This window comes from Botryllus schlosseri, chromosome 12 (genome assembly GCF_051294905.1).
Source record: "Botryllus schlosseri isolate E-star chromosome 12, Bs_hap1, whole genome shotgun sequence".
Taxonomy (NCBI): domain Eukaryota; kingdom Metazoa; phylum Chordata; class Ascidiacea; order Stolidobranchia; family Styelidae; genus Botryllus; species Botryllus schlosseri.
The window spans coordinates 14571369-14590585 of NC_137247.1; the positions used below are offsets into that span (position 1 = coordinate 14571369).

The window sequence follows — 19217 nt, forward strand, 5'->3', positions numbered from 1 at the left end:
CACGGCATGTTTACACCATACGGAATAGATCTAACAATATAATACACCAATTACTATAAGTGAGAGCATTTGTGGTAAATGAAACAAGATAGCTTGGCCTGAAAACAGTTGAACGTCTTGTGTTAGGAGAAAAAAGCAATTCACTCTATAAGATGAGACGATGCAGAAAAAATGAGCAAGTAAATCCAATAAATCCAATCGCTGGCGACTTAGTAACATCTACACTTTGAAAGATCATCGATACAAATCTAATTATAAATCACTCAACAAATCCACTATCACTCAAGCATTTTGGAAAAAGACAATGTAATTTAAGGTCTACTTCATTTCATTATCATGACAGCCCGTTGTGCTCACAAAGCGTTTCAAAGGTGTGACACATAAAACTGAAGATTATTCATCATCTCAAAAGTAGGTTGCGCGATAAGACAAACAATCTTTTCGTTTCACAATAACGCTGTCGCTGGACATTCCAAGTAACTTCAACGCGAGATCATTCATCATATCGACAGACGTGCCACGCAAGGTCAAAAAGAACCAGTCCACAAGAGTCGTCATGCAGAATTAACACACAAGAGTTGAAATGTAATCGCAACATTAAACGATACTGCTGAATCAGACTTATTCAAGCACTGGGATTTAGGGACTGATAAATAACATCTGCACTTTTTCCGAAAATTTCCAAGATAGCAATGGCAAATACCGATGATATCACATTTCACACCATACGCACATTGCATGGTTGATCGATATTCTTAGCGACACTAATTTTAATCGTGTAACCTACGGGGCAGAAGGTCTATATAGTTACGGGCGCATGTGAGCCGAAGTAGAGAACAGCAACGTCTGTTTTTTCTTTTTCTTCGCCTTCCTGCCTTTCGAAGCTCCAGCAGATTCCGTACTCCCCTTGCGTGTGTCTGAAGACGTACACTGCATGTTATCCAAAGCTGCGGTTAACGCATCACCAAACGAGGACTGAAACGCAGGCGCGTGGTAGTACGGATCGTCATCTTCATCACAAGTAGTACCAATTCCCGACAGAGACTGAGATAGAACATTCCGCTTCATGGTTGCTTTCTGTGGCCATGCACTACTGCCTTTTCCTTGGCTGCATCTGAGTTTTTCAGCGAAAGACACAGACCCCGGTACTTGTCCAGGCGGCGACAGGCTCATATCCGATGAGTAGGATCCAACAGATGATAACGATTTAGTAGCGCCTTCAATTTGTATACTCGCAGATACCACGACTGAATCATCCGAGAGAAAAGACGCACCTCTCACCGACTCTCTCCACTTTTGCGCTTCTGCGATATCCGCTCTCTTCCTTGCGTCGTTCTCCTGTCTCTCCTTTCTCTGTCGGCTTTGCATTCTTTGCTTTATCAACGTCGCGAACCCGTCGAGAGTCTCCTGCGAAACTAACGGCGGTCTCAAATCCAGCTCTACTATCCTGTACTCGCAAGACAGCGGCAAGTGCGACAGATACTTGTGGCGTTTTCTCAGCTCTTCCGTCATTATGAAGGTTTCGACGTGGACCATGGGAGCTTCGATGACTGGCGGGCATTCCTTGAAGTGAGAGTATTCCTTCAGCAAACACTTGACGTTGATCCCATCCAAAAACACATAACCGTCGCCTTCGATTTGGTAGAAGTAATAGTAACTTGTTTGATCTTGTGAATTTGTACAAGTTGACGTTGCCTGTTCGGCGTTGTTGTTGACACTCATGGAACGCACATCTAAATTGGGTGCTTTCTCGCGAACACTGGAGATTTCCATCAATAAATCCACTTTGCGAGCATCGCAATCCGCCAGCGCACAGTTTAGAAATTCCTTCTCGAATTCATCCACTTCCAAACTCAGTCTGGCACTCAGCATTTCCATCTCGGGTTCTACGATCCATTCCAGTACTTGCGCGGGCGAGTATTCCATGAATTTTGCGTTTTCATAATCGAAAAGATGGTCACCTACTTCAGAAATAGGCCTGGGAGAGAGAGAGCTTGCTTTCCTCGCCATCAAATTCATTTTGAGAACGCAGCCGGCCAGCAGAGGCTGCGTCTCTAAGAAAGACACGCTTCGCAAATCGGCTTTACGAACGTTGACTGCGCAAATCGGACAATCCCTCACTGATTTTCCCTTTTCGTCTAACGCCAGATAATGCAAGATACAGGGCCAGCAGTAAATGTGACCGCAACGTGTGATTTTGGGCACTGTCGGCGGGTACAAACAGATCGGGCATGTCGCATCGTCGTTGACTTGAAATAATACCTTTTCCACATATTCCCATGGTATGACAGCATCTGGGTCAGTAGCATGTATCAAGTAATCTTCCCCTTTTTTTGTTAAAAACCGGGAGTTGGCTTGCAAGAATCTTTCCTTATTGTAAGCGGTACATGATGAAGTCCTGACTCGACTCGGTTTCGCAGCAGACCAATTCGAATAGCCCGTGTCTTCGTAATGCCTCGGTTCAAATTTGAAATTTAGGAGATGATTCAGCGATACCTTTTTGGAACCGTCTTTCACCGTCCCGTTGGCGTTAACATACGATCCGCCGGGCGCATACTTCTCAAATCTGCCTTCTTTACGCTGGCCGTCTACACGCTGATGTTTCCAATGCCGGGTGTTGTTTTTCTTGTTGTCGAAATGATCTTGCTGTTGTCTTCTTGCAGGCCCTTTTGAAGGGTGATGGGAGCCAGGGCGTTCATCTTTTAAACTCTTGTTGCTAGCGTTGGTTGGAGTGCTGACTGGATTGCTTTTTGTATTTTTATTGTAAGGGCATATGGACATAACAGAAAATGGTGGGAAAATAGGGAAGGAACACTAGGGTACCTGGCGTAGAAAAAGCGTGATCGACCAATATGGAAATTTATCACAAATATTGATATTTTCATACCCACAAGGCACAACTCTTCGACATCAATATGCACTAAGAGTTTCCTACAATTTGATGAACGAAACTATTTCAACAAAACCGCATAAACCAATTTCTAGTCTAAATGATGTTTTCTCAAAATATTGCTGGATATTTTCACTAACACACCAATAGTGTGACGTCCAGTGACTGTCTTAACCAGTGGTTAGCTTGAGATTGCGAGTTGAGAAAGATAAGATCTACAAACCACAAAGTGCACAGCACACACAAGCAGGATCGATAAGCAAATGTGCCATAAACTCGGATATTATAACAAGTCATTCTTCAAATTTAGGTTGGTAATAAGTTTCAGACTTGTTGACAAACTTCAAAAATGCTTCACTATATAATAAAATGAAGCTGCTTAATTATAAGAAAAGGAAGACCATCACAGTTGTACTGCTTATCATGGGAAAATTACTGACATAAGGTAAAAAATATGAAGAAGGTGCCAGCCTAGCTCCATACTGGATGTTCCCTATTATTCCAATGTGACAATTACCTAATCCGAATCAGGTAACAGCTAGCTTCAACGCAATTGGTGGGCCTACCCACAATACAAGATAAAATGACATTACCCGATTTAGTTAAGGTGACTTACGCCAGATATTAAACAGCAAACGATAAAAAAATAGAAAGAAATGTAATAATTATTTCCATGTTCCGGAAATTTCTGACTACTTGATTCGAACTATCAAAGTGAAGCTTAAGTAATGATTTTAAGATATGTTCTTGCTTTTAGCCTAACCAAATTCGACTTTAGTATTCTTTGTAGCCACAGGCATCATCGAAATACTGCATTGCCACACTCCTTCTCGGCTAACGCCAATACACATGACATAATAAAGTCTGAGTAAATGATTGTTTGCAAAGGGTGACATACGACTAACAAGTACCACGTAAGACTTCTGAAAGAGCGATATTTGCATTGCATTATTTGTATTAATGAGAACAAAAAATCAGACAATATAATAATGCACGTCTAACACGTGGATAAACCCAAGTTGCAGTTGCAGGCTGCTAGGTAAAAGGTTCAAGGTTGCGTTATCAATATGTTTGGTCCGTCACGTAACCAACACATTCGCAAATGGTAGTATATCTAGTGTGTAATCATTGTTTTGAATTACAACATCATATTGCTCTATCCAACTAGCCGATCTCGAGTTCTTGAAAAAGATTCGCAGTTGATCGCAATAAGGGCCAAAGTTGGCCATACCCGCCCGATTGTGGTGACCAGTGTGATCTGCTGCTATTATGAAGCATTGAAATGAGCACAAATCACGATAGTAGCTATTAGTCATGACACACCACTATAAGCTTCACACCACAGGAAAAGGAAATAATCACTAAATTGTAAAGACAAAAGAAGCGGCAATGTAACACTAGATTTAGGAAACAAATATTCCAGAAAGTATGCTCATGCTCGCATTAATTATTGCCGACTTACTGATATTTACAACTATAGGAATTTATAGTAGAAGCAATTTCAATTGCTTTCGAATTTAGGAGAAGCAGCCTTCATTACATGCAGCAGATATATGGTTGGCAGTAGCAAAATATCTCAAAATAGCAGGAGTCAAGACCGAATACAACCCACAGAGGTGGTGTGATATTAGATACAGTCAGTAATTTCTGCTACACAAATTGCATCTCACGCAATTTCATATTTCATTAATATATTAAGTGTGCTTTGGCTGATTCAGTGATGATATCACAATTTAATGAAAGTATGATTCTGTGGGCTGTGGTTTAATCAAATATCCTCTCAAGCACGAGAATATATCAGCTCAACTGAAATATGCCATATACGTATATAACCAACGACTGCCGAACGAGCAGACGCGAACGAAACGATGAAGCTCTCGGCGACGGCCGACGCCGGTCGGGTCACGGCTTTCTGTGCTAGTGTTCGTCGTGACCCGGGCCGTGGCGCCGACCCCGGAAGTGGCCGACCGATCCGAATCGGTTCGCGGGGCGGAACGTGTTCGCGCGCTGACCGGCGCGCAAGTTCCGGATCCGCGCGAGACGGCTGCGTAAACGACCGGTTTTCGACGGCGGGGCGGCTCGATCGAGCTGTGCAAAATTAACACTTCTACTTCCTAAAGCCGCGTTTCGCGGAGCTAGCAAGACCCGCAGCCCCATCTGACCCGCGCTCGTCTGAGGGGCAGTTCAGACCTGTCAGGCGATGACCGCAGCCCGGTTCTGCCACGTCGCCAACCAGTACTACAACGCGGCAAAAGCCCATTTTGATCGGCCCTCGCTCGCCACGGGGGAGAGCGATAGCCTGAGCGTCGAGCGCCGCGCTGGAAATTGGGACTCTAAATTGAAAGAGCGATAAGCTTTTAGAAACGACGGGTCATAAGTTTACGACAATGTGTATTGGGCTTCGAGTCGTGTCGAGTGTTCGATTATCAATGAGAACGGCGTGGAAAGTTGAAATGTATACAAATTATACATGTAGAGTGGCCACAGCGAATAAAATGTCAGTTTCGCATCGGATTAAATGTAATTGCGACAGGACAGGTATATTTTCCGAGCGTACCTGTTTAATTGCGCATTTTTGATGATAATTCTGGGATGATCCACCGATCAAGCATAATCCCGGAATTATCAAAGATTTATCAAAGAAAAATTGAAATCACTCCACTTCTACGGCTTGGAATTCAAAATGCTTGGAATTCAAAATTTTCATGCTGTACTAAATCCGCGAATATTGGTTAGAATGAATTCGAATCTGGTGTACGTCGTTTTATCGATTTAATCACGTAACCAGCAAGATTCAGAAATAAAGGTTATTTTTCAACAGTCCTATTGCGCATCCATTTTCACTGTTGCCGCGGCTCGACCACGACTTCACAGATATCTCGTATACAATGACGCACCCCGCTTCGTATGCCGCAACGCGTTGGGAAATGACTTCGAAACTATAAATTAACTCTTAGCGACAGGATCGTCTAATTTCAGTACGCTAAGAAATCATGTATCACTACACGATTAGAATCTTTAAAATTGTTACTCTGTTCATTTTTGAGTGCCCGTGCCATTGTGTTCGCCCGGCCCCAAACTACGAGCCCGCTCGCGGACGGCGGAACCGCGGGATTATGCGAGAGACCTCCAGCGGATGACGCGAGCGTGCGAATTCGAATTGCCGCGTATCGTCTCCCGCTCTCGAGGGCGTCGTGGCCTAATGGGTATAAGCACTGTGCTTGCCTCGCCGCCGCGCTGCGCCGCCGCCGGGGCTCGAATCCCTCCCACCAAAGGCGAAAATGAAGAGAGAAAAAGTTAAGTTTACGGTATGGTTACGCCCAAAGAATGTAGAAGGGCATGAAGTGCGAGGTCATTGTTGCGTCATGCCACTGTTACGTTGCGGCATCCATTTTGGTCTCAAAAGACCACAAAAACAGCCTGAACCTATGTGTGAGGCTGTAGTTTTCGGTCATATTGGCAGTGATATTTATGGGATTACGCCCGCAACTGGGATATCGGACATAGAAACCAAGGTGAATTTATGTATTTTCGTTGTCTGCTGGTCGTTTTTATTTCAGATCACCCCGGACTACCACAGCAAAATGCATTTCTGGGCTGCATCAACGAATTGTAGACCTACATATGGCGATATATTTAGAATCTCAACCTAAAGGCTTCTTGTGAGAATTGTATCCTGTTGAAGCAGGAGATGGAGCTAGTAAGATTCAATATGGCCAATAGAAACTTTCCGCATACATACTGTAACAGCATAGACCACCCAATACGATATAAAGTCACCCATCTTAAAATTTGCAGCTACAAGGCCGGTGTCAGGAGAAAGATGAAGAAATTGCGCGGTTGAAATCGCTGGTAATGCGAAATCATTGTGAAATTAATTGTAGCATTTTGACGATACAAATACACAATGAAAACCATACAAGATACCCAAATGTGATTAATAGCGGAATTGCACAGTTTATGATCGTTTTGGAACTTGGATGTAAGCTCGGATAACAAGGAACAGATGGAGGAGGATAGGAAGGTTTTTTCAACAAGGATCAGATTCAGGCTTTGAAAAGAGAAGGGCAGGCCAGGCCTCTGGATGCAGATGGGCCTGTGATACATTTATGTCAGCACTGAAAATCAGGTTTTCATTTGGAAAGCATGGGTAGTTTTTTAGCTCCAACAGTGCTTCTATATCAGGGGTGGGCAAACTACGGCCCGCGGGCCGAATGCGGCCCGCAACACCGTTTTGTGCGGCCCGCGAGAGTCTAAGGAAACTTTTTCAAAATATTGATAAAATGCGTACTAAAAATCGAATTAATGCAGGGACTTGAATAACTTTTTCTTAGTATATTTCACCATGATAATTCTAAGACAGTGGTTTTCAAACTGGTGGGCGCGCCCCCCTTGGGGGCGTGAAGGCATCTGAAGTGGGGCGCGAAGCTGACCTGAACTGACGAAAATTTTCGCGCTCCGCGCGATTTACATCCATTTCATAGTTAGTGCTCTGTATTTAGTCTGAATTACATATTTAAAAATCTCTCATTCACAGTCGTAACCTTCCATGCCATCAAACTTCCCGTTAGGTTGGCGAGCATATCCTGGTTGCGTTTTGTGATATGACGATTAGGGGATGAGAAATCTTTCACCACCATATGGGGAGGCGGGCGTGTCTTAAAAAGTTTGAATCCACAGATCTAAGGTAAATACTTAATATCACAGCGGGATAGCTGCAACGATATTGACATAATTTGGATCACGAGTGGGATTTCAGATTGGCCACTCTATTTTTAATTATTTCAGTGATGTGCTTATAAAAAACGATTCGGTCGTCTGTTAGGTAGATTCGGGGTCTGTATGCGTGGAATTGGTGTATTTATATTTTATCTACACATAGTAGAAGCGTGTTCGAAGCTAACATGGTTATGATGCTGCCAGCATTGTGTGTCCGGGAACTGAACCAAAAGTGGAATTAGTAAATCTATGAACCTATCGCTGCTCACAGATATAAATTTCAATCCTGTTCTAAGAATCGGGCAAATCGACTTCCATCTCTATAGTTTTGACGAATTGGTTATCGAGGTCCGCCAGCCTATGAAATCTCGCCACTATATGTTTCTGACGCGTGTATGATATCATCAAAGTAATGTCTGCGGCTTGTTTTAAATAAGCACATATAATATCTCCAGCATGTTCTCACTATATAATCAAATATCAATATTGCGTTTTGGGTTATAATCCCAATTTTATATAGTGCGGCCCGCGAATGGATTCAGATGTTGAATGCGGCCCGCGAGCTCAAAAGTTTGCCCACCCCTGTTCTATATCGAATGTAAACATTCGATGGTGTAGATATCTGAGTAAATCCTTTGATACCACAAACATTTTTATTAATTTTTTAATATGTTCTCGGCAAAAAATCACAAACAAAATATGCGACGGAATCCGACCCGAATACGCAGAAATACAACAAAAACAACCGCCGATACCCCTGTCCGCCCGCGACAAACGCGACTACACGTGCCCCAATACGGACCGGGACGGGGCTCGTTCACTTGAGGACCAATTCTACTACATCCTCATGGAGAAAATGGATTTTTGGTCCGAAAGTGAACGAGCCCCGTAGGTACGTCAATTAGATTAGCGGACCTGGACGCCTCTGCATTACCTTTTTCCTAGAATTCATGATCATTTCCTATAGAGAAAGGTTCAAGCGGGTATTTATGTTAAAAACAATTTGTTTTTCTCGTATAATATCACTTTCAATATGCATATTTCCATCACAGTCCCGTGAATTCAATAAATTCATTTGCGCATATAGAAACTGGATTTTTGACGGTCCGGAGTTCGTGGACGGGTTTTAGCTTCGAGCTAACGGATCGGAATCTTCGAGGAAACGATCGAGTCGAATCTAGTAGAACATCTACGGAGGTATTTGGCAATATTCATGTAGGTTAGGAAGGGACACTGTGGATATACATATGTATTACACTACAAAAAAAAATCAGACAAATTTGGTCTCAAATCGATTTTTTACAAAAAAAAGTCTTAAAGACCAATAAGTCTTACCAAGTACTTTATGTCTCAAAAGTAAGCCAGAAATTGATCGAAAATAGTAGCAGTGCCTCGGGGGCATCCTTTTCAGTGTTAGGGGTCTGAGCGGAGGAGGGGAAGGATGAGAGAGACCAGAAATTGCAGTGTTGAGATGATCCTGTACTAAGTTTACAAGGTATTCACTAGATATAGTTATCAAGGTACATGCCACTTACTACTCACATGTACTATTCAGATCAATATATATATGGTTGTCTGAGTCGAAAATAGCATTTATGGTGAGTGGGTGGTAAAATGAGACCAAATCATCATCATTTCTTAAATTTGAGACCAAGTTTGTCTAATTTTGAGACCAATTTGTCTAATTTTTTTTTGTAGTGTAGGCGTTAATATTACATTATACATGCATCGGGTGCATTGGCACTTTTTCGATTGATATACCAGACATATCTTCTGAGCTGGTAGCAAGGAAAATACCGCCAAGCACCAATCTGGCAATTTGTAATATGATTCTCGATGAGTCACTGAAATACGAAGTGCATTTTGCAAACCATTGCAGCAGCACTTGAAGGTTATTGTGTTCTTACAAAGAATAATTTGCAGGATATAGAAATAGGAAACTAATGAGTCAAATCATATTCATGATACGTTAACTATCACATGAGTAAGTAATGACAAACAATACTACTGCCTGCATTTTATTGTTATGTTTTTAAACCATACATGGCATTGCAAATTGCTAACTCCTTTACATGACAGGCTCTACCAAAAAAGAGAATTATGAAAGGTCTTGATTGCAGACACTTTCAATGCTTAATTAAGCGAAAATTGTGGGTCAAAGCAATTGTTGAAAATTACTTTTCTTATTAAGCTGAAAAAGTGCCTGAGGTATAAATGTACGATAAATCAGAACTTGTATCAAGCCCAAAGCCCTAATTCATGTCATTGCGGTAGCTCTACCCTGCAATTTGCTCAACCATAATCATAATTTGATGGCCTAAACTTTTAATTGAAGCAGCAGTGGCAACCGCTGAATCAGCCCTTGTCTGTACTTTTGCACCTCCAGACAATATGAAACTTTTGATATTTGATGGAATTCTTGGACAACAAACATCTAATCAACCTAATCCACAAAACATGGCCAATTCATACACATTTCACGTGAGCAGTCTACAATAGAGCATTGCATCGCATATGTTCTCTAATTACACAGAAGTTAATGATCACACCAGCAGCAAATGATTACCTAAAATTGTCTGACACCAGCACGACCAATGGGAAAAAATTATATGATCATCCTAAAGCTGTAGGTACCAACCTATTTCCGATTGGAAAAAGCTCTGACCCACATCTAAATTTCGTAAGCTGATTACTAAGAAAACGATCAGCAATCAGCACCTTTGTCCAGACCTACTCACGGCCTATTTAGGAAGCTAATTACTGAAAAAAGATTTTAAAAAAAGGCAAATGACCACCAGGTTGAAAACCACTACATGTCAAGCTTTTAGGCATACTTGTGGCAGAGCATTTACGAAATAATGCATGCTGTTAAGAATATCTCAAACCCTGTTGTTTATTGACTAAATGACATTTATGACTTCAAAGCAACTCATAGGCACTGGTCCGCAATCATCCGATCACTCGGCATAATCCTTTTCAAAATAATACGCCCAATGGCATAGCAGCAAGTACTGGAGGAAAATCACTAACTAGACAATATCTACTATCATAAAATATTTTAGAACTGAAAAAGAAAACAGTGGGTTCAAATTAATGCATATGCAATACGCATTCAAAGCAATTAATATTCTTAATGCAGTGTTACAAAATAGCCAGTTATGCACAATTCAAGTGAAGACTTTGCTGGAATTGAAAAATTAACAGCATAAAACAATAAAAAACATAGCACCCCAATCTTAAATCATACAAAATATCACACCAAGAAAGTAAGTAGAAGTGAACTTGATTGAACTTAGGACTAAGATTTGACTTGATGGTCACTTCAAAAACCAGATCACAAAATGAAAGAAACTGCATCGGCAGTGTCAGTACAAAAAACTTTCTCTTGCAAGTAAATTTTCAGTAGGCCTACAACTTTTCAACACACGGTTCTGTGATTAGGTTTTTATGACATCAAAGGCTGAAGAAATGATGCAACATACACTGTCAGCATATAAATATGTTCAGTTTTTGTGGGACAACATACAGTAGCTCATATCGTCGCAGTGGAATCAAAGTATCTTATGTCCATTTGACACATTTTGGGAAAATTAACTTTGAGTGAAGTTTTCATCTTCTTTCAGCCATATATTGGCCCCGATTAACTTTGATATACTGAGACAGACATAACCATGGCTAAGATATGCCCAAAAGAAATACAAAAATCTTCAAAAAGTCGATTTTGTTCAAGTTTACAAAAGGGAGCTTCAAAATTTTAAAACTGGACATAAGATACTTTGATTCCACTGCGACGATATGTAAGAATATTTCAACGTGCAATCCTCATTCTTCAACAAACGAGTGAAGTACCATACGGTAGTTAAGTGGCAACTGATTGAATAATTGCATTGAGTAGGCTACATGGATTGAAAATAGACATATATAGTTCAAGAACAAAAGACAAATTTTGCAAACTGCTGCAAAATATCGAGGACAAAATATACTACGTCCTATTCCTATTATACTATTATCAGTTAGTGCATAATACCGTATTATCCACATCTGAGGGGCCAAAAACAATCTACACGTCCCATTTTTTATTTTTTTTTCTTTGGTTTAGAATACTTTTCAGATTTCTTTTCTTCTGCGAATTTAGCAGGCCTTACATGATCTCGAGCCGGTTCCCATTTGGCAACTGGGCATGGACCCTTGGGAGGCGGTACAAACTGCAATCTTCCAATTAGCCTATTTAACAACCCGACTTTGTCCATAGGCCACTGGTATACTTCTGATGTTTGCAATGCCATTGGAATGCTGTCCCTTTTCGCACCTTGTATTAATATTGGTATAAACTTATTGTTCATGCAACCATTGTGGACTATTGTTGTCTGTATATGATCAAATACATATTGACTTTCGCTTTTCTTCTCGTCATCACTTGTGTCGGTTGGCACATAGTTGCATGCAGTCTCTTTGTAATATTCATCGATGAAAACTAGCACAAAATCACTATCGAGTGCCTCCTCATACCATTCGTTCTTGTTCAGGCCAAAGATCTTTGCTGAATTGAATTCCGCTTTAACCTTGTTAAATCCGTTTTGCAACAACCACGAGTAAACATCTCTGGCAGTACTCTCATTCCTATCTTGTGCGTAGGTTAGAAATATCTGACGCTCTGTGGCGGCGGCATTATGTCCTCCAAGATAACCGCTGTTATCCATGCCGATGTTGTTTTGTCTTTCAGCTGTCCCGAGTCCCGACTGAATCGGTAATTTTTAATCGCAGGGGGTTGCCAAGGTAATGGGAAATTACCATCAAAGCTTTATACAATATATATGTTTTAATGTAGTACGGACTCGACTTTGTAGGTTCTTGCCCAATGTTCCTGCAACTAATTAGCCTACTTCGTTACCTATGTAAAGTTTATCCCGTCGTACGATAAAAGTGAAAACATGACGACATTTCGCGTTATTCTCCACACGGAAAAAAAAAACTTGTTGGCATTGTTTACATCCCGGATCTCACACAAATCGTGCGAAATGCCACGCAGGTCGCAGGTGTGCTGGGCAACCATAGCCCGTATAAAGGCTATGGGACAACATCAATCATCATCAGATTATAATATATTATAATATCATCTGATAAAGACACAGACAATGTACACGCGATGTAATGAGCAAATAGGTGCCTAGGTGGACGCTGAACGACCATCATCATCATCATTGGTTTATTAGCAATTTTATCAGTTCAATACACCACAAAAATGCGATACAATGAAAAGACAGGAAGATGTCGAAGCGACAAGGAGTAGTCTATGGAATCTGACACCCACCTTGGCCTAGGCCAGTGGTTCCCAACCTTTTTCATCTCGTGCCTCCCTTGGCCGAAATTTCAGCCAAAATTCCCCCCTTAGGATAAATCTGCCCAATGATTAAAAATGGTCATTTTTACCGCGCAAACATCTGTTGACTGAAAGAATAAGACGGATGGTACCGAGTGTTTGTTTCTAGCAGTGCTGTAATAACACTTTGTAGACCGCCAAAAACCATGGTCTTGGTCCCAATCACACAAATTCTGGAAGGCTTGACTCAACAAACCCACACGCTTCCATTTGTGTTTTCGGCTTACCATGCACCAATCGCTAATATGACTGCTTTTAGAAAGTCAGTATCCATAAATTTACTGGTCTCGAGATTTTTTTCTCAAGTTTGCGTATGCATTTGGCCAACAATAGTGGTACTTTCATTTCATATATAGCAGAGTTGACCAGATTCTAGTTTGACTCGAGTCACCATTTTCTGATAACTCGACTTGACTCGAGTCATTTTCTCAAAATACGGAAACGACTCGACTCGTCTCGATACAATCTGGGTATTGACTCGACTTGGACTCGAGTCATTGTTCATGACTCGAACCAAGCCATATGATTCAAGACTATAAAACGGCCAAGACCGACATTTCATTGTAATTTCGAAGAACAGTAAAGTGACCACCCTGTTGGAATTTCGTCTATTGATCCTGCGTACCTGACAATGCGACAAAAAACTGCTCAAAGTGAGGAAAATTAGTATGTCATAAATCCAAATCATTCAATATCACCAAACAGTGTCGACTTGAGTGTGACTTGAACTCGTACTCGACTCATAATACCATGACTCGGACTCGACCGTCTTTTCGGTGACTTGGACTCAGACTTGACTCAATGGTGAATTGAAAATGACTCGACTTGACTCGAGTCAAAACTATGAAAGTGATATATTGACTTGTGGCTCGGAGCCTCGTGACTCGGTTACAACCCTGATATATAACATACACGTGATCAGATTCCCTGCTGGAGCTCTTTGCAATTTAGGACACCCATTACGTTTCGGCAACATTGCACCAAGTTTACCATGTCTATTTTCGATCGGGTTCACTAAAAATAAAGCAACGCTAGCGATCTCTTTGACTTGAATCGATGACGTTGGAATATTTAGTCACTGTCTGAAAATGTTTACTTACAAATATAAGATAAATACTTACACAAGAGGCTTTGTTGTGACAGATTCGGCACGACATTTACTCGCTTAGGAAATATTTGATTGAGAGGCCGTCGCTGGCCTACAAAATTGTCTTGCGAACTGCAGCACATCTGAACGAGTTAAAAAAGGGGTGGGGGGATTTGTATGTGAAAAATAAATTTCAAATAGCATTTGAACATACTTTCAGCAAACAAAGAAACAGCCATAATAAGGAGCATACGTTGGAATATAACTGGTTGATTACGTGACAGTTCGAACATGAACAATTTGGGAAATTCGTTACAATTCTAAAGTCGAATTCCTCCCTAAAAATTGAAAAATTCCCCCCAAGGGAGGAATTCCTCCCCGGTTGGGAAACACTGGCCTAGGCGATGTAAAGAGGAGGCATGCACACTGAATGAAAGTAAAGAAGATAGTATAGAAGAAGAATGCGACAAGAAATAGGGCGGCATGTCATGGGAAGCGAGATCGATAGGTCAGTCGTGGTCCGGTAATCTTGAGGATGGACTGTATTTATTTAGTAGTAATTGCTTGTATTTCGACTTGAATGTGGACACTGGACATGCTCGTCGACTGTCGGATGGCCGGCGGGATACTGTTCCACACACCAGTGTTGTTGTTGTTTGCGGTATTCATGGTGTTTGTCGACTACTATGGTCATTGGTCATCTACACCAAGCCAATATTTATTCCGTAGCTGCCGACTTGTAGTAAGGCACACTTCTGGTCCTCTTATAAGACACCGACAATGCGATGTAATGAACAGATAGGATGCCGAACGACCAGTTGCGGTCTCTTAAACTGGCATTCACCTCAACCTAGTGCCCGATGCCACAGATCTTTTTCGGTGTTAATCTCTATTCCTAGGCTCATTTCCATTCCTTGTGAGTGAGTGCGTTCTTTCATCGAGTCTTATTCTGGGCTTTATGTCGCCTTAAGAACAGCGACGCGGGGGAAGAGGAGCTTGGTTAAACTATAGATAACTCACCTACGTAGGTTAGTTATCTATAGTTAAACCTCCGATGCGGAATCACGCCCGGGCCGCCGGTAGCAGGCCCTAATCGTCACCACGAATCTAACCCCCGGGTCATTCCATGATAGACGCTAGCATACCAATAGCAGCAGTTGACGCGCGCGAGTCAACACATTTGATATTTCCCTTCATTTTTACTCATAATGACATAATGCTACATACTAAAAATATCGATATTCGTGCGTTTCTTCACCAATTCATTCGTTATGTCATTATCCAAGGATTGTCTCTCCGAATACGACAGAATTGCTACATGTTCGAAATTGTTGGAACGCCGTGATTCGGTGATTCCGACATATTGTGATCGCGATTGAAGCTGATTTTGCAATATTTTCGACACTTTGGTTGGATTCGATTCGGATTTTACGCTCAGCTGTAGAACCATACATTTTACATCAGGATTTATTCGGTTAAAATCGAACATCTTTTATTTCCGAAATCACAGGATCCACTTAGCCACTCCTATGTGACCAACTGACCATAGTCACGTTCGTTAGTTCCACCACACATCGTTGGTGTAAATAAATAGGCTTGCTGGCTACGTTCATATATTCGAGAATGAATATGAACGATACCGATTACTTTGAATAGTGTCACATAGCCATAGAAATAAAACGTACCGGTACATGACTAGTCAGTTTGAGCCTTTGAGGTAGTCGTGATGATGCCTCATCGCCACTTCAGGAGATGTCAATAGGCCGTCATTTACAACGAAAGTCTGCGACGCCACAGCGCAATCTAATTATACTCAAGTATAGCAAGTCTTGAAAATAGCTACCTTCACTTGTAATTCAGCAGAAATGTAAGGCATTAGTTGCAGTTGAGTGTCACCAATAATTACTTTGATGCCATGATTTATATAATTATACAAGGGGAATATTTTCTCGCTTCGCTTCTTACCATTGCGTAAACGAGTTGAGTCTCGGCAGTAGCACGTTTCGAAGTCAACACGACAGCAGTATCGTTGAAGCGCGTAATTCGGGAGTCCAGCCAGAAAGATGACCTGTTCTTTAGTCAACACAAGATTTCCAGTACAAATTTTAGAACCAGCAGTTTTTTAGTCCGGTATACTGACTTTTCTGATTTGTAAAGAGTGTCCTTCCTTCCGAATTGAAGAGTAACCCTAATTTACAGAGTCGCTACAAGTCTCTCTCTATACCCGGGGTGGGAAATTTTTTTCAATCTGCGAGTTTGATATGGAGGAGAGAGTAGCATCTGGCGCCTCAGGCCGTTGGAGCCAAATTTACTAATAACGTTACTGCTTTACGCACATACCTAACTTGATGTGCAGGCAGAGATGCCCCGATTCTGTGAAATAGTAGTAAGTACCCTGCCCTTGGTTCACTATGCTGAATTCCTCAGCTTCATAACGTAACCAATCATCATAAATCACAATATGTATAACTGCTACCAACACAGCCCCAACTGATCCGATCATTAATGTGAAAGCTTTTACTAAAGCCTGCTTGTGTACATTGTACAACCTACTACCCCTCAAAGCGATCAAACAGATGCAGATCTGAAGGTTAGCAAACATGACTGATATATGAAATATAACTTGGTAGTTGAATAGAAACTAGAAAGCGACAAAATAACACAACTTGGAGAAATTGATAACAAACAAACTTAGCAAAACGATAGGTACATCTTTTGTTACGGCAAGCTCTGGAAAAAACTTATATATCACCATGCAGTAATTGTGAAATCAAAATTAATGGATTTTTAGTTGAGAAAAGAAAAACGAAAGCACACGTACCGCGGCCAACCGACAGAAATCTACACACAGACACCGAGTCGTGATTTGGTGGTGACAACGGCACATGATATAAATTGGCTATTTTTCATGGAAATCAAGTCCCGATATGATTAGATGTGCATCGCCTTTACCACTGTTCGGTAAATTCGAGGGCTGCGGCCACAATACAAGGCATGAACACATAGTTGGTGGTCCGATAAAATGAGGACTAGATGAGTCAGACCGCAGACACATCTCCGCAGCGAAGAATTGTGGATAGCCTAAACTCTAAATATTATAACACGAATCGAAATCAACGTATTTCGGCGCTTCTTCGATATCTTTTCCATATCAAATGAGTGATTCTCTTAACCACCAACAACAAGATGAAATCAAATCGATGTGTTCCAAAAACCAGTTTTTTCAAATATACATATTCGTCTTTTCGATACACACACACACTGGTGAAGATAAAGATTAGAATTCACATCAGATTTCGAGATATTTTAGGATCAGATTCAGATTTCAATAATCTCCGGTGTAAGAGAGAGACTTTATTTCCCATTCGACCGAACTAAGCAACAAACAAACGGGATAATCTTGACACAAAATATGCAAACACAGTTCCGCATACTTTAGCATAGGGGTCACTGATTTGATATTAGACGTGTATCGAAGAAGCGCCACCATTCTCGTCTTTGTAGATCCGTTAGAATCTGTTTTAGTTAAATGTAAGAAAGTACTTTGTTTCCATAATCGTTATCTTTCCGTCGCAACGAGTCTTTCGATTGTTTTTCGCCGCGCTTCACAAAAGGCTTATTCCTCATGCGTTCCTGCACTATCCAGTTGTTGAGCGTCATGCCGCTGTTGGCACCTTTCGGGTTTAACCTCTCCATGGCTGACTGTTGACCATTTCCAGACGATGTTAAGTCGTGCAGTGACAAATTCTGCCCGGCCGGCCCACGCCCCAAATTAGACCCTCGCCGCAAGATAGGAGAGTGCTCTTGAAGATCTCGCAGGCCGGACAAAGTATGCCGACGGGTCACCCTCTGTTTGCGGTGGTCGCGGGCCGAAGGCCTACGCCGCAACTGCTGCTGGCCGTTGAACAGTCTCTCGGTGGCAGTGAGCTGGGGCTTTTTCTGCGGGGCGTTACCAAAGGCGGAGCTGTCATTCTCGTTACCGCCAAAGCGTATCCCTCTGCGTTTGGGATCGTACCGGCTGAACAGCCTGTCCGACGTGGCCGTGGTCGGCGGCTGCGTCGGGGCAGAGTTTTCTTTCGCCGGGCCGGGGTTTTTACGGCGTTTACGCAAGGGCTGGTTAGTGAGCGCGTCCAAGCTTGAAATCGAAGATTTTTTCGAGTGGCCTTTCACTTTTTCAACCGGTTGCTGACCGGCCCTAGATGAGTTTCGGGACAACGAGGACACTTCCAGGGCAGGCAAGTCCCCGACCAGTCGCTCGTTGGGGGTTTCGGGGTTATTTTCACGATTCTGGGGCACGTCTAAAGGCGGATCCCTTGGCACAACATACAGTTCGATTTGGGGGCGATCGCCACCAATTTGTGAACCAGAGCTGAGTTTTCGCGGTTTTGGTTTGGGAGTTTCTCTGCATGATTCAACTGGGGCTTTCAAAGGTACCCGGGTTTTAAATTCACCCGCATAACCATGTGGGTACGCATTAGGATTATAATCCTCACTGACTTGGTAAGACTGTGGGTAGGAATATAGAGCATGAGTATGGCGGGGAGCTGTGTCCAGGTGCTGACCTTCTGACCCAGGCACACGTGTTGGGTGTGGCTGTACTTCGTAGCTGGCCGCTACTTTATGCCTGGGATCGTGCGAGTCAGAGCTGACTCGACTTCTGCTGTCTGCATGGGGTGGAAAGACAAGGGGGGAGCTAAAAACCGTACTGTGACGTGGAGTAGTGCGTGGGGACGAATCAGCTGACGAAAACGCAGGTAGGGTCTGCCCGATTGTTGTTTGAGACAAGCGTTCGACCTGTTCTCTGTAAAAGTCCATCAGCCTTTCGGGCACATTCGGCATGGGTGAATGCCGGACCGGGGTAATGGAATGGGGCGAATCGGTCGACGTAGACGACAGGTCGAGCCGGGAGGATTTCGGGGGGCCGGTGTCCTGCTTTTTCGACCGGTATTCGCCAAAGCCGCCATCGTCCGTGTCTGCCTGGGCCTGGGCGGCCTGGCTCTGCTTCCATTTCTTGCCGAATATCATCTCCATGAGGTCGCGCGAAAAGGAATTTTCGGAATCGTCAGAGCCCTGAAATGTAGAGGCAGGTGTTTTTTTTGTTGTGATTCAGAATAAAGCCCGGATTTGGGCTGAAATCTGGG

At 42.4% G+C, this 19217-nt stretch overlaps 2 protein-coding genes and 1 long non-coding RNA gene across 4 annotated transcripts in view; 1 reads left to right on the top strand and 2 right to left on the bottom strand.

Annotated features, from left to right (window-relative positions):
• LOC145452878 (uncharacterized) overlaps positions 1 to 19217 on the top strand; it is a 193675-nt gene that overhangs the window by 91195 nt on the left and 83263 nt on the right. The window lies entirely within an intron of this gene.
• LOC145452862 (E3 ubiquitin-protein ligase RNF10-like) lies at positions 30 to 5238 on the bottom strand. The gene has a single exon (XM_080330999.1). The coding sequence runs from the start codon at positions 2779 to 2781 to the stop codon at positions 808 to 810; it is 1974 nt and encodes a 657-aa protein (XP_080187125.1). The 5' UTR covers positions 2782 to 5238; the 3' UTR covers positions 30 to 807.
• Positions 16662 to 19217, bottom strand: part of LOC145452854 (uncharacterized) — a 44814-nt gene continuing 42258 nt past the window's right edge. For both annotated transcript variants that reach the window (XM_080330989.1, XM_080330988.1), the window contains exon 28: positions 16662 to 19146. In XM_080330989.1, coding sequence (XP_080187115.1) covers positions 17602 to 19146 — 1545 coding nt within the window. In that variant the 3' untranslated portion in view covers positions 16662 to 17601. The remainder of the gene's footprint in view (positions 19147 to 19217) is intronic.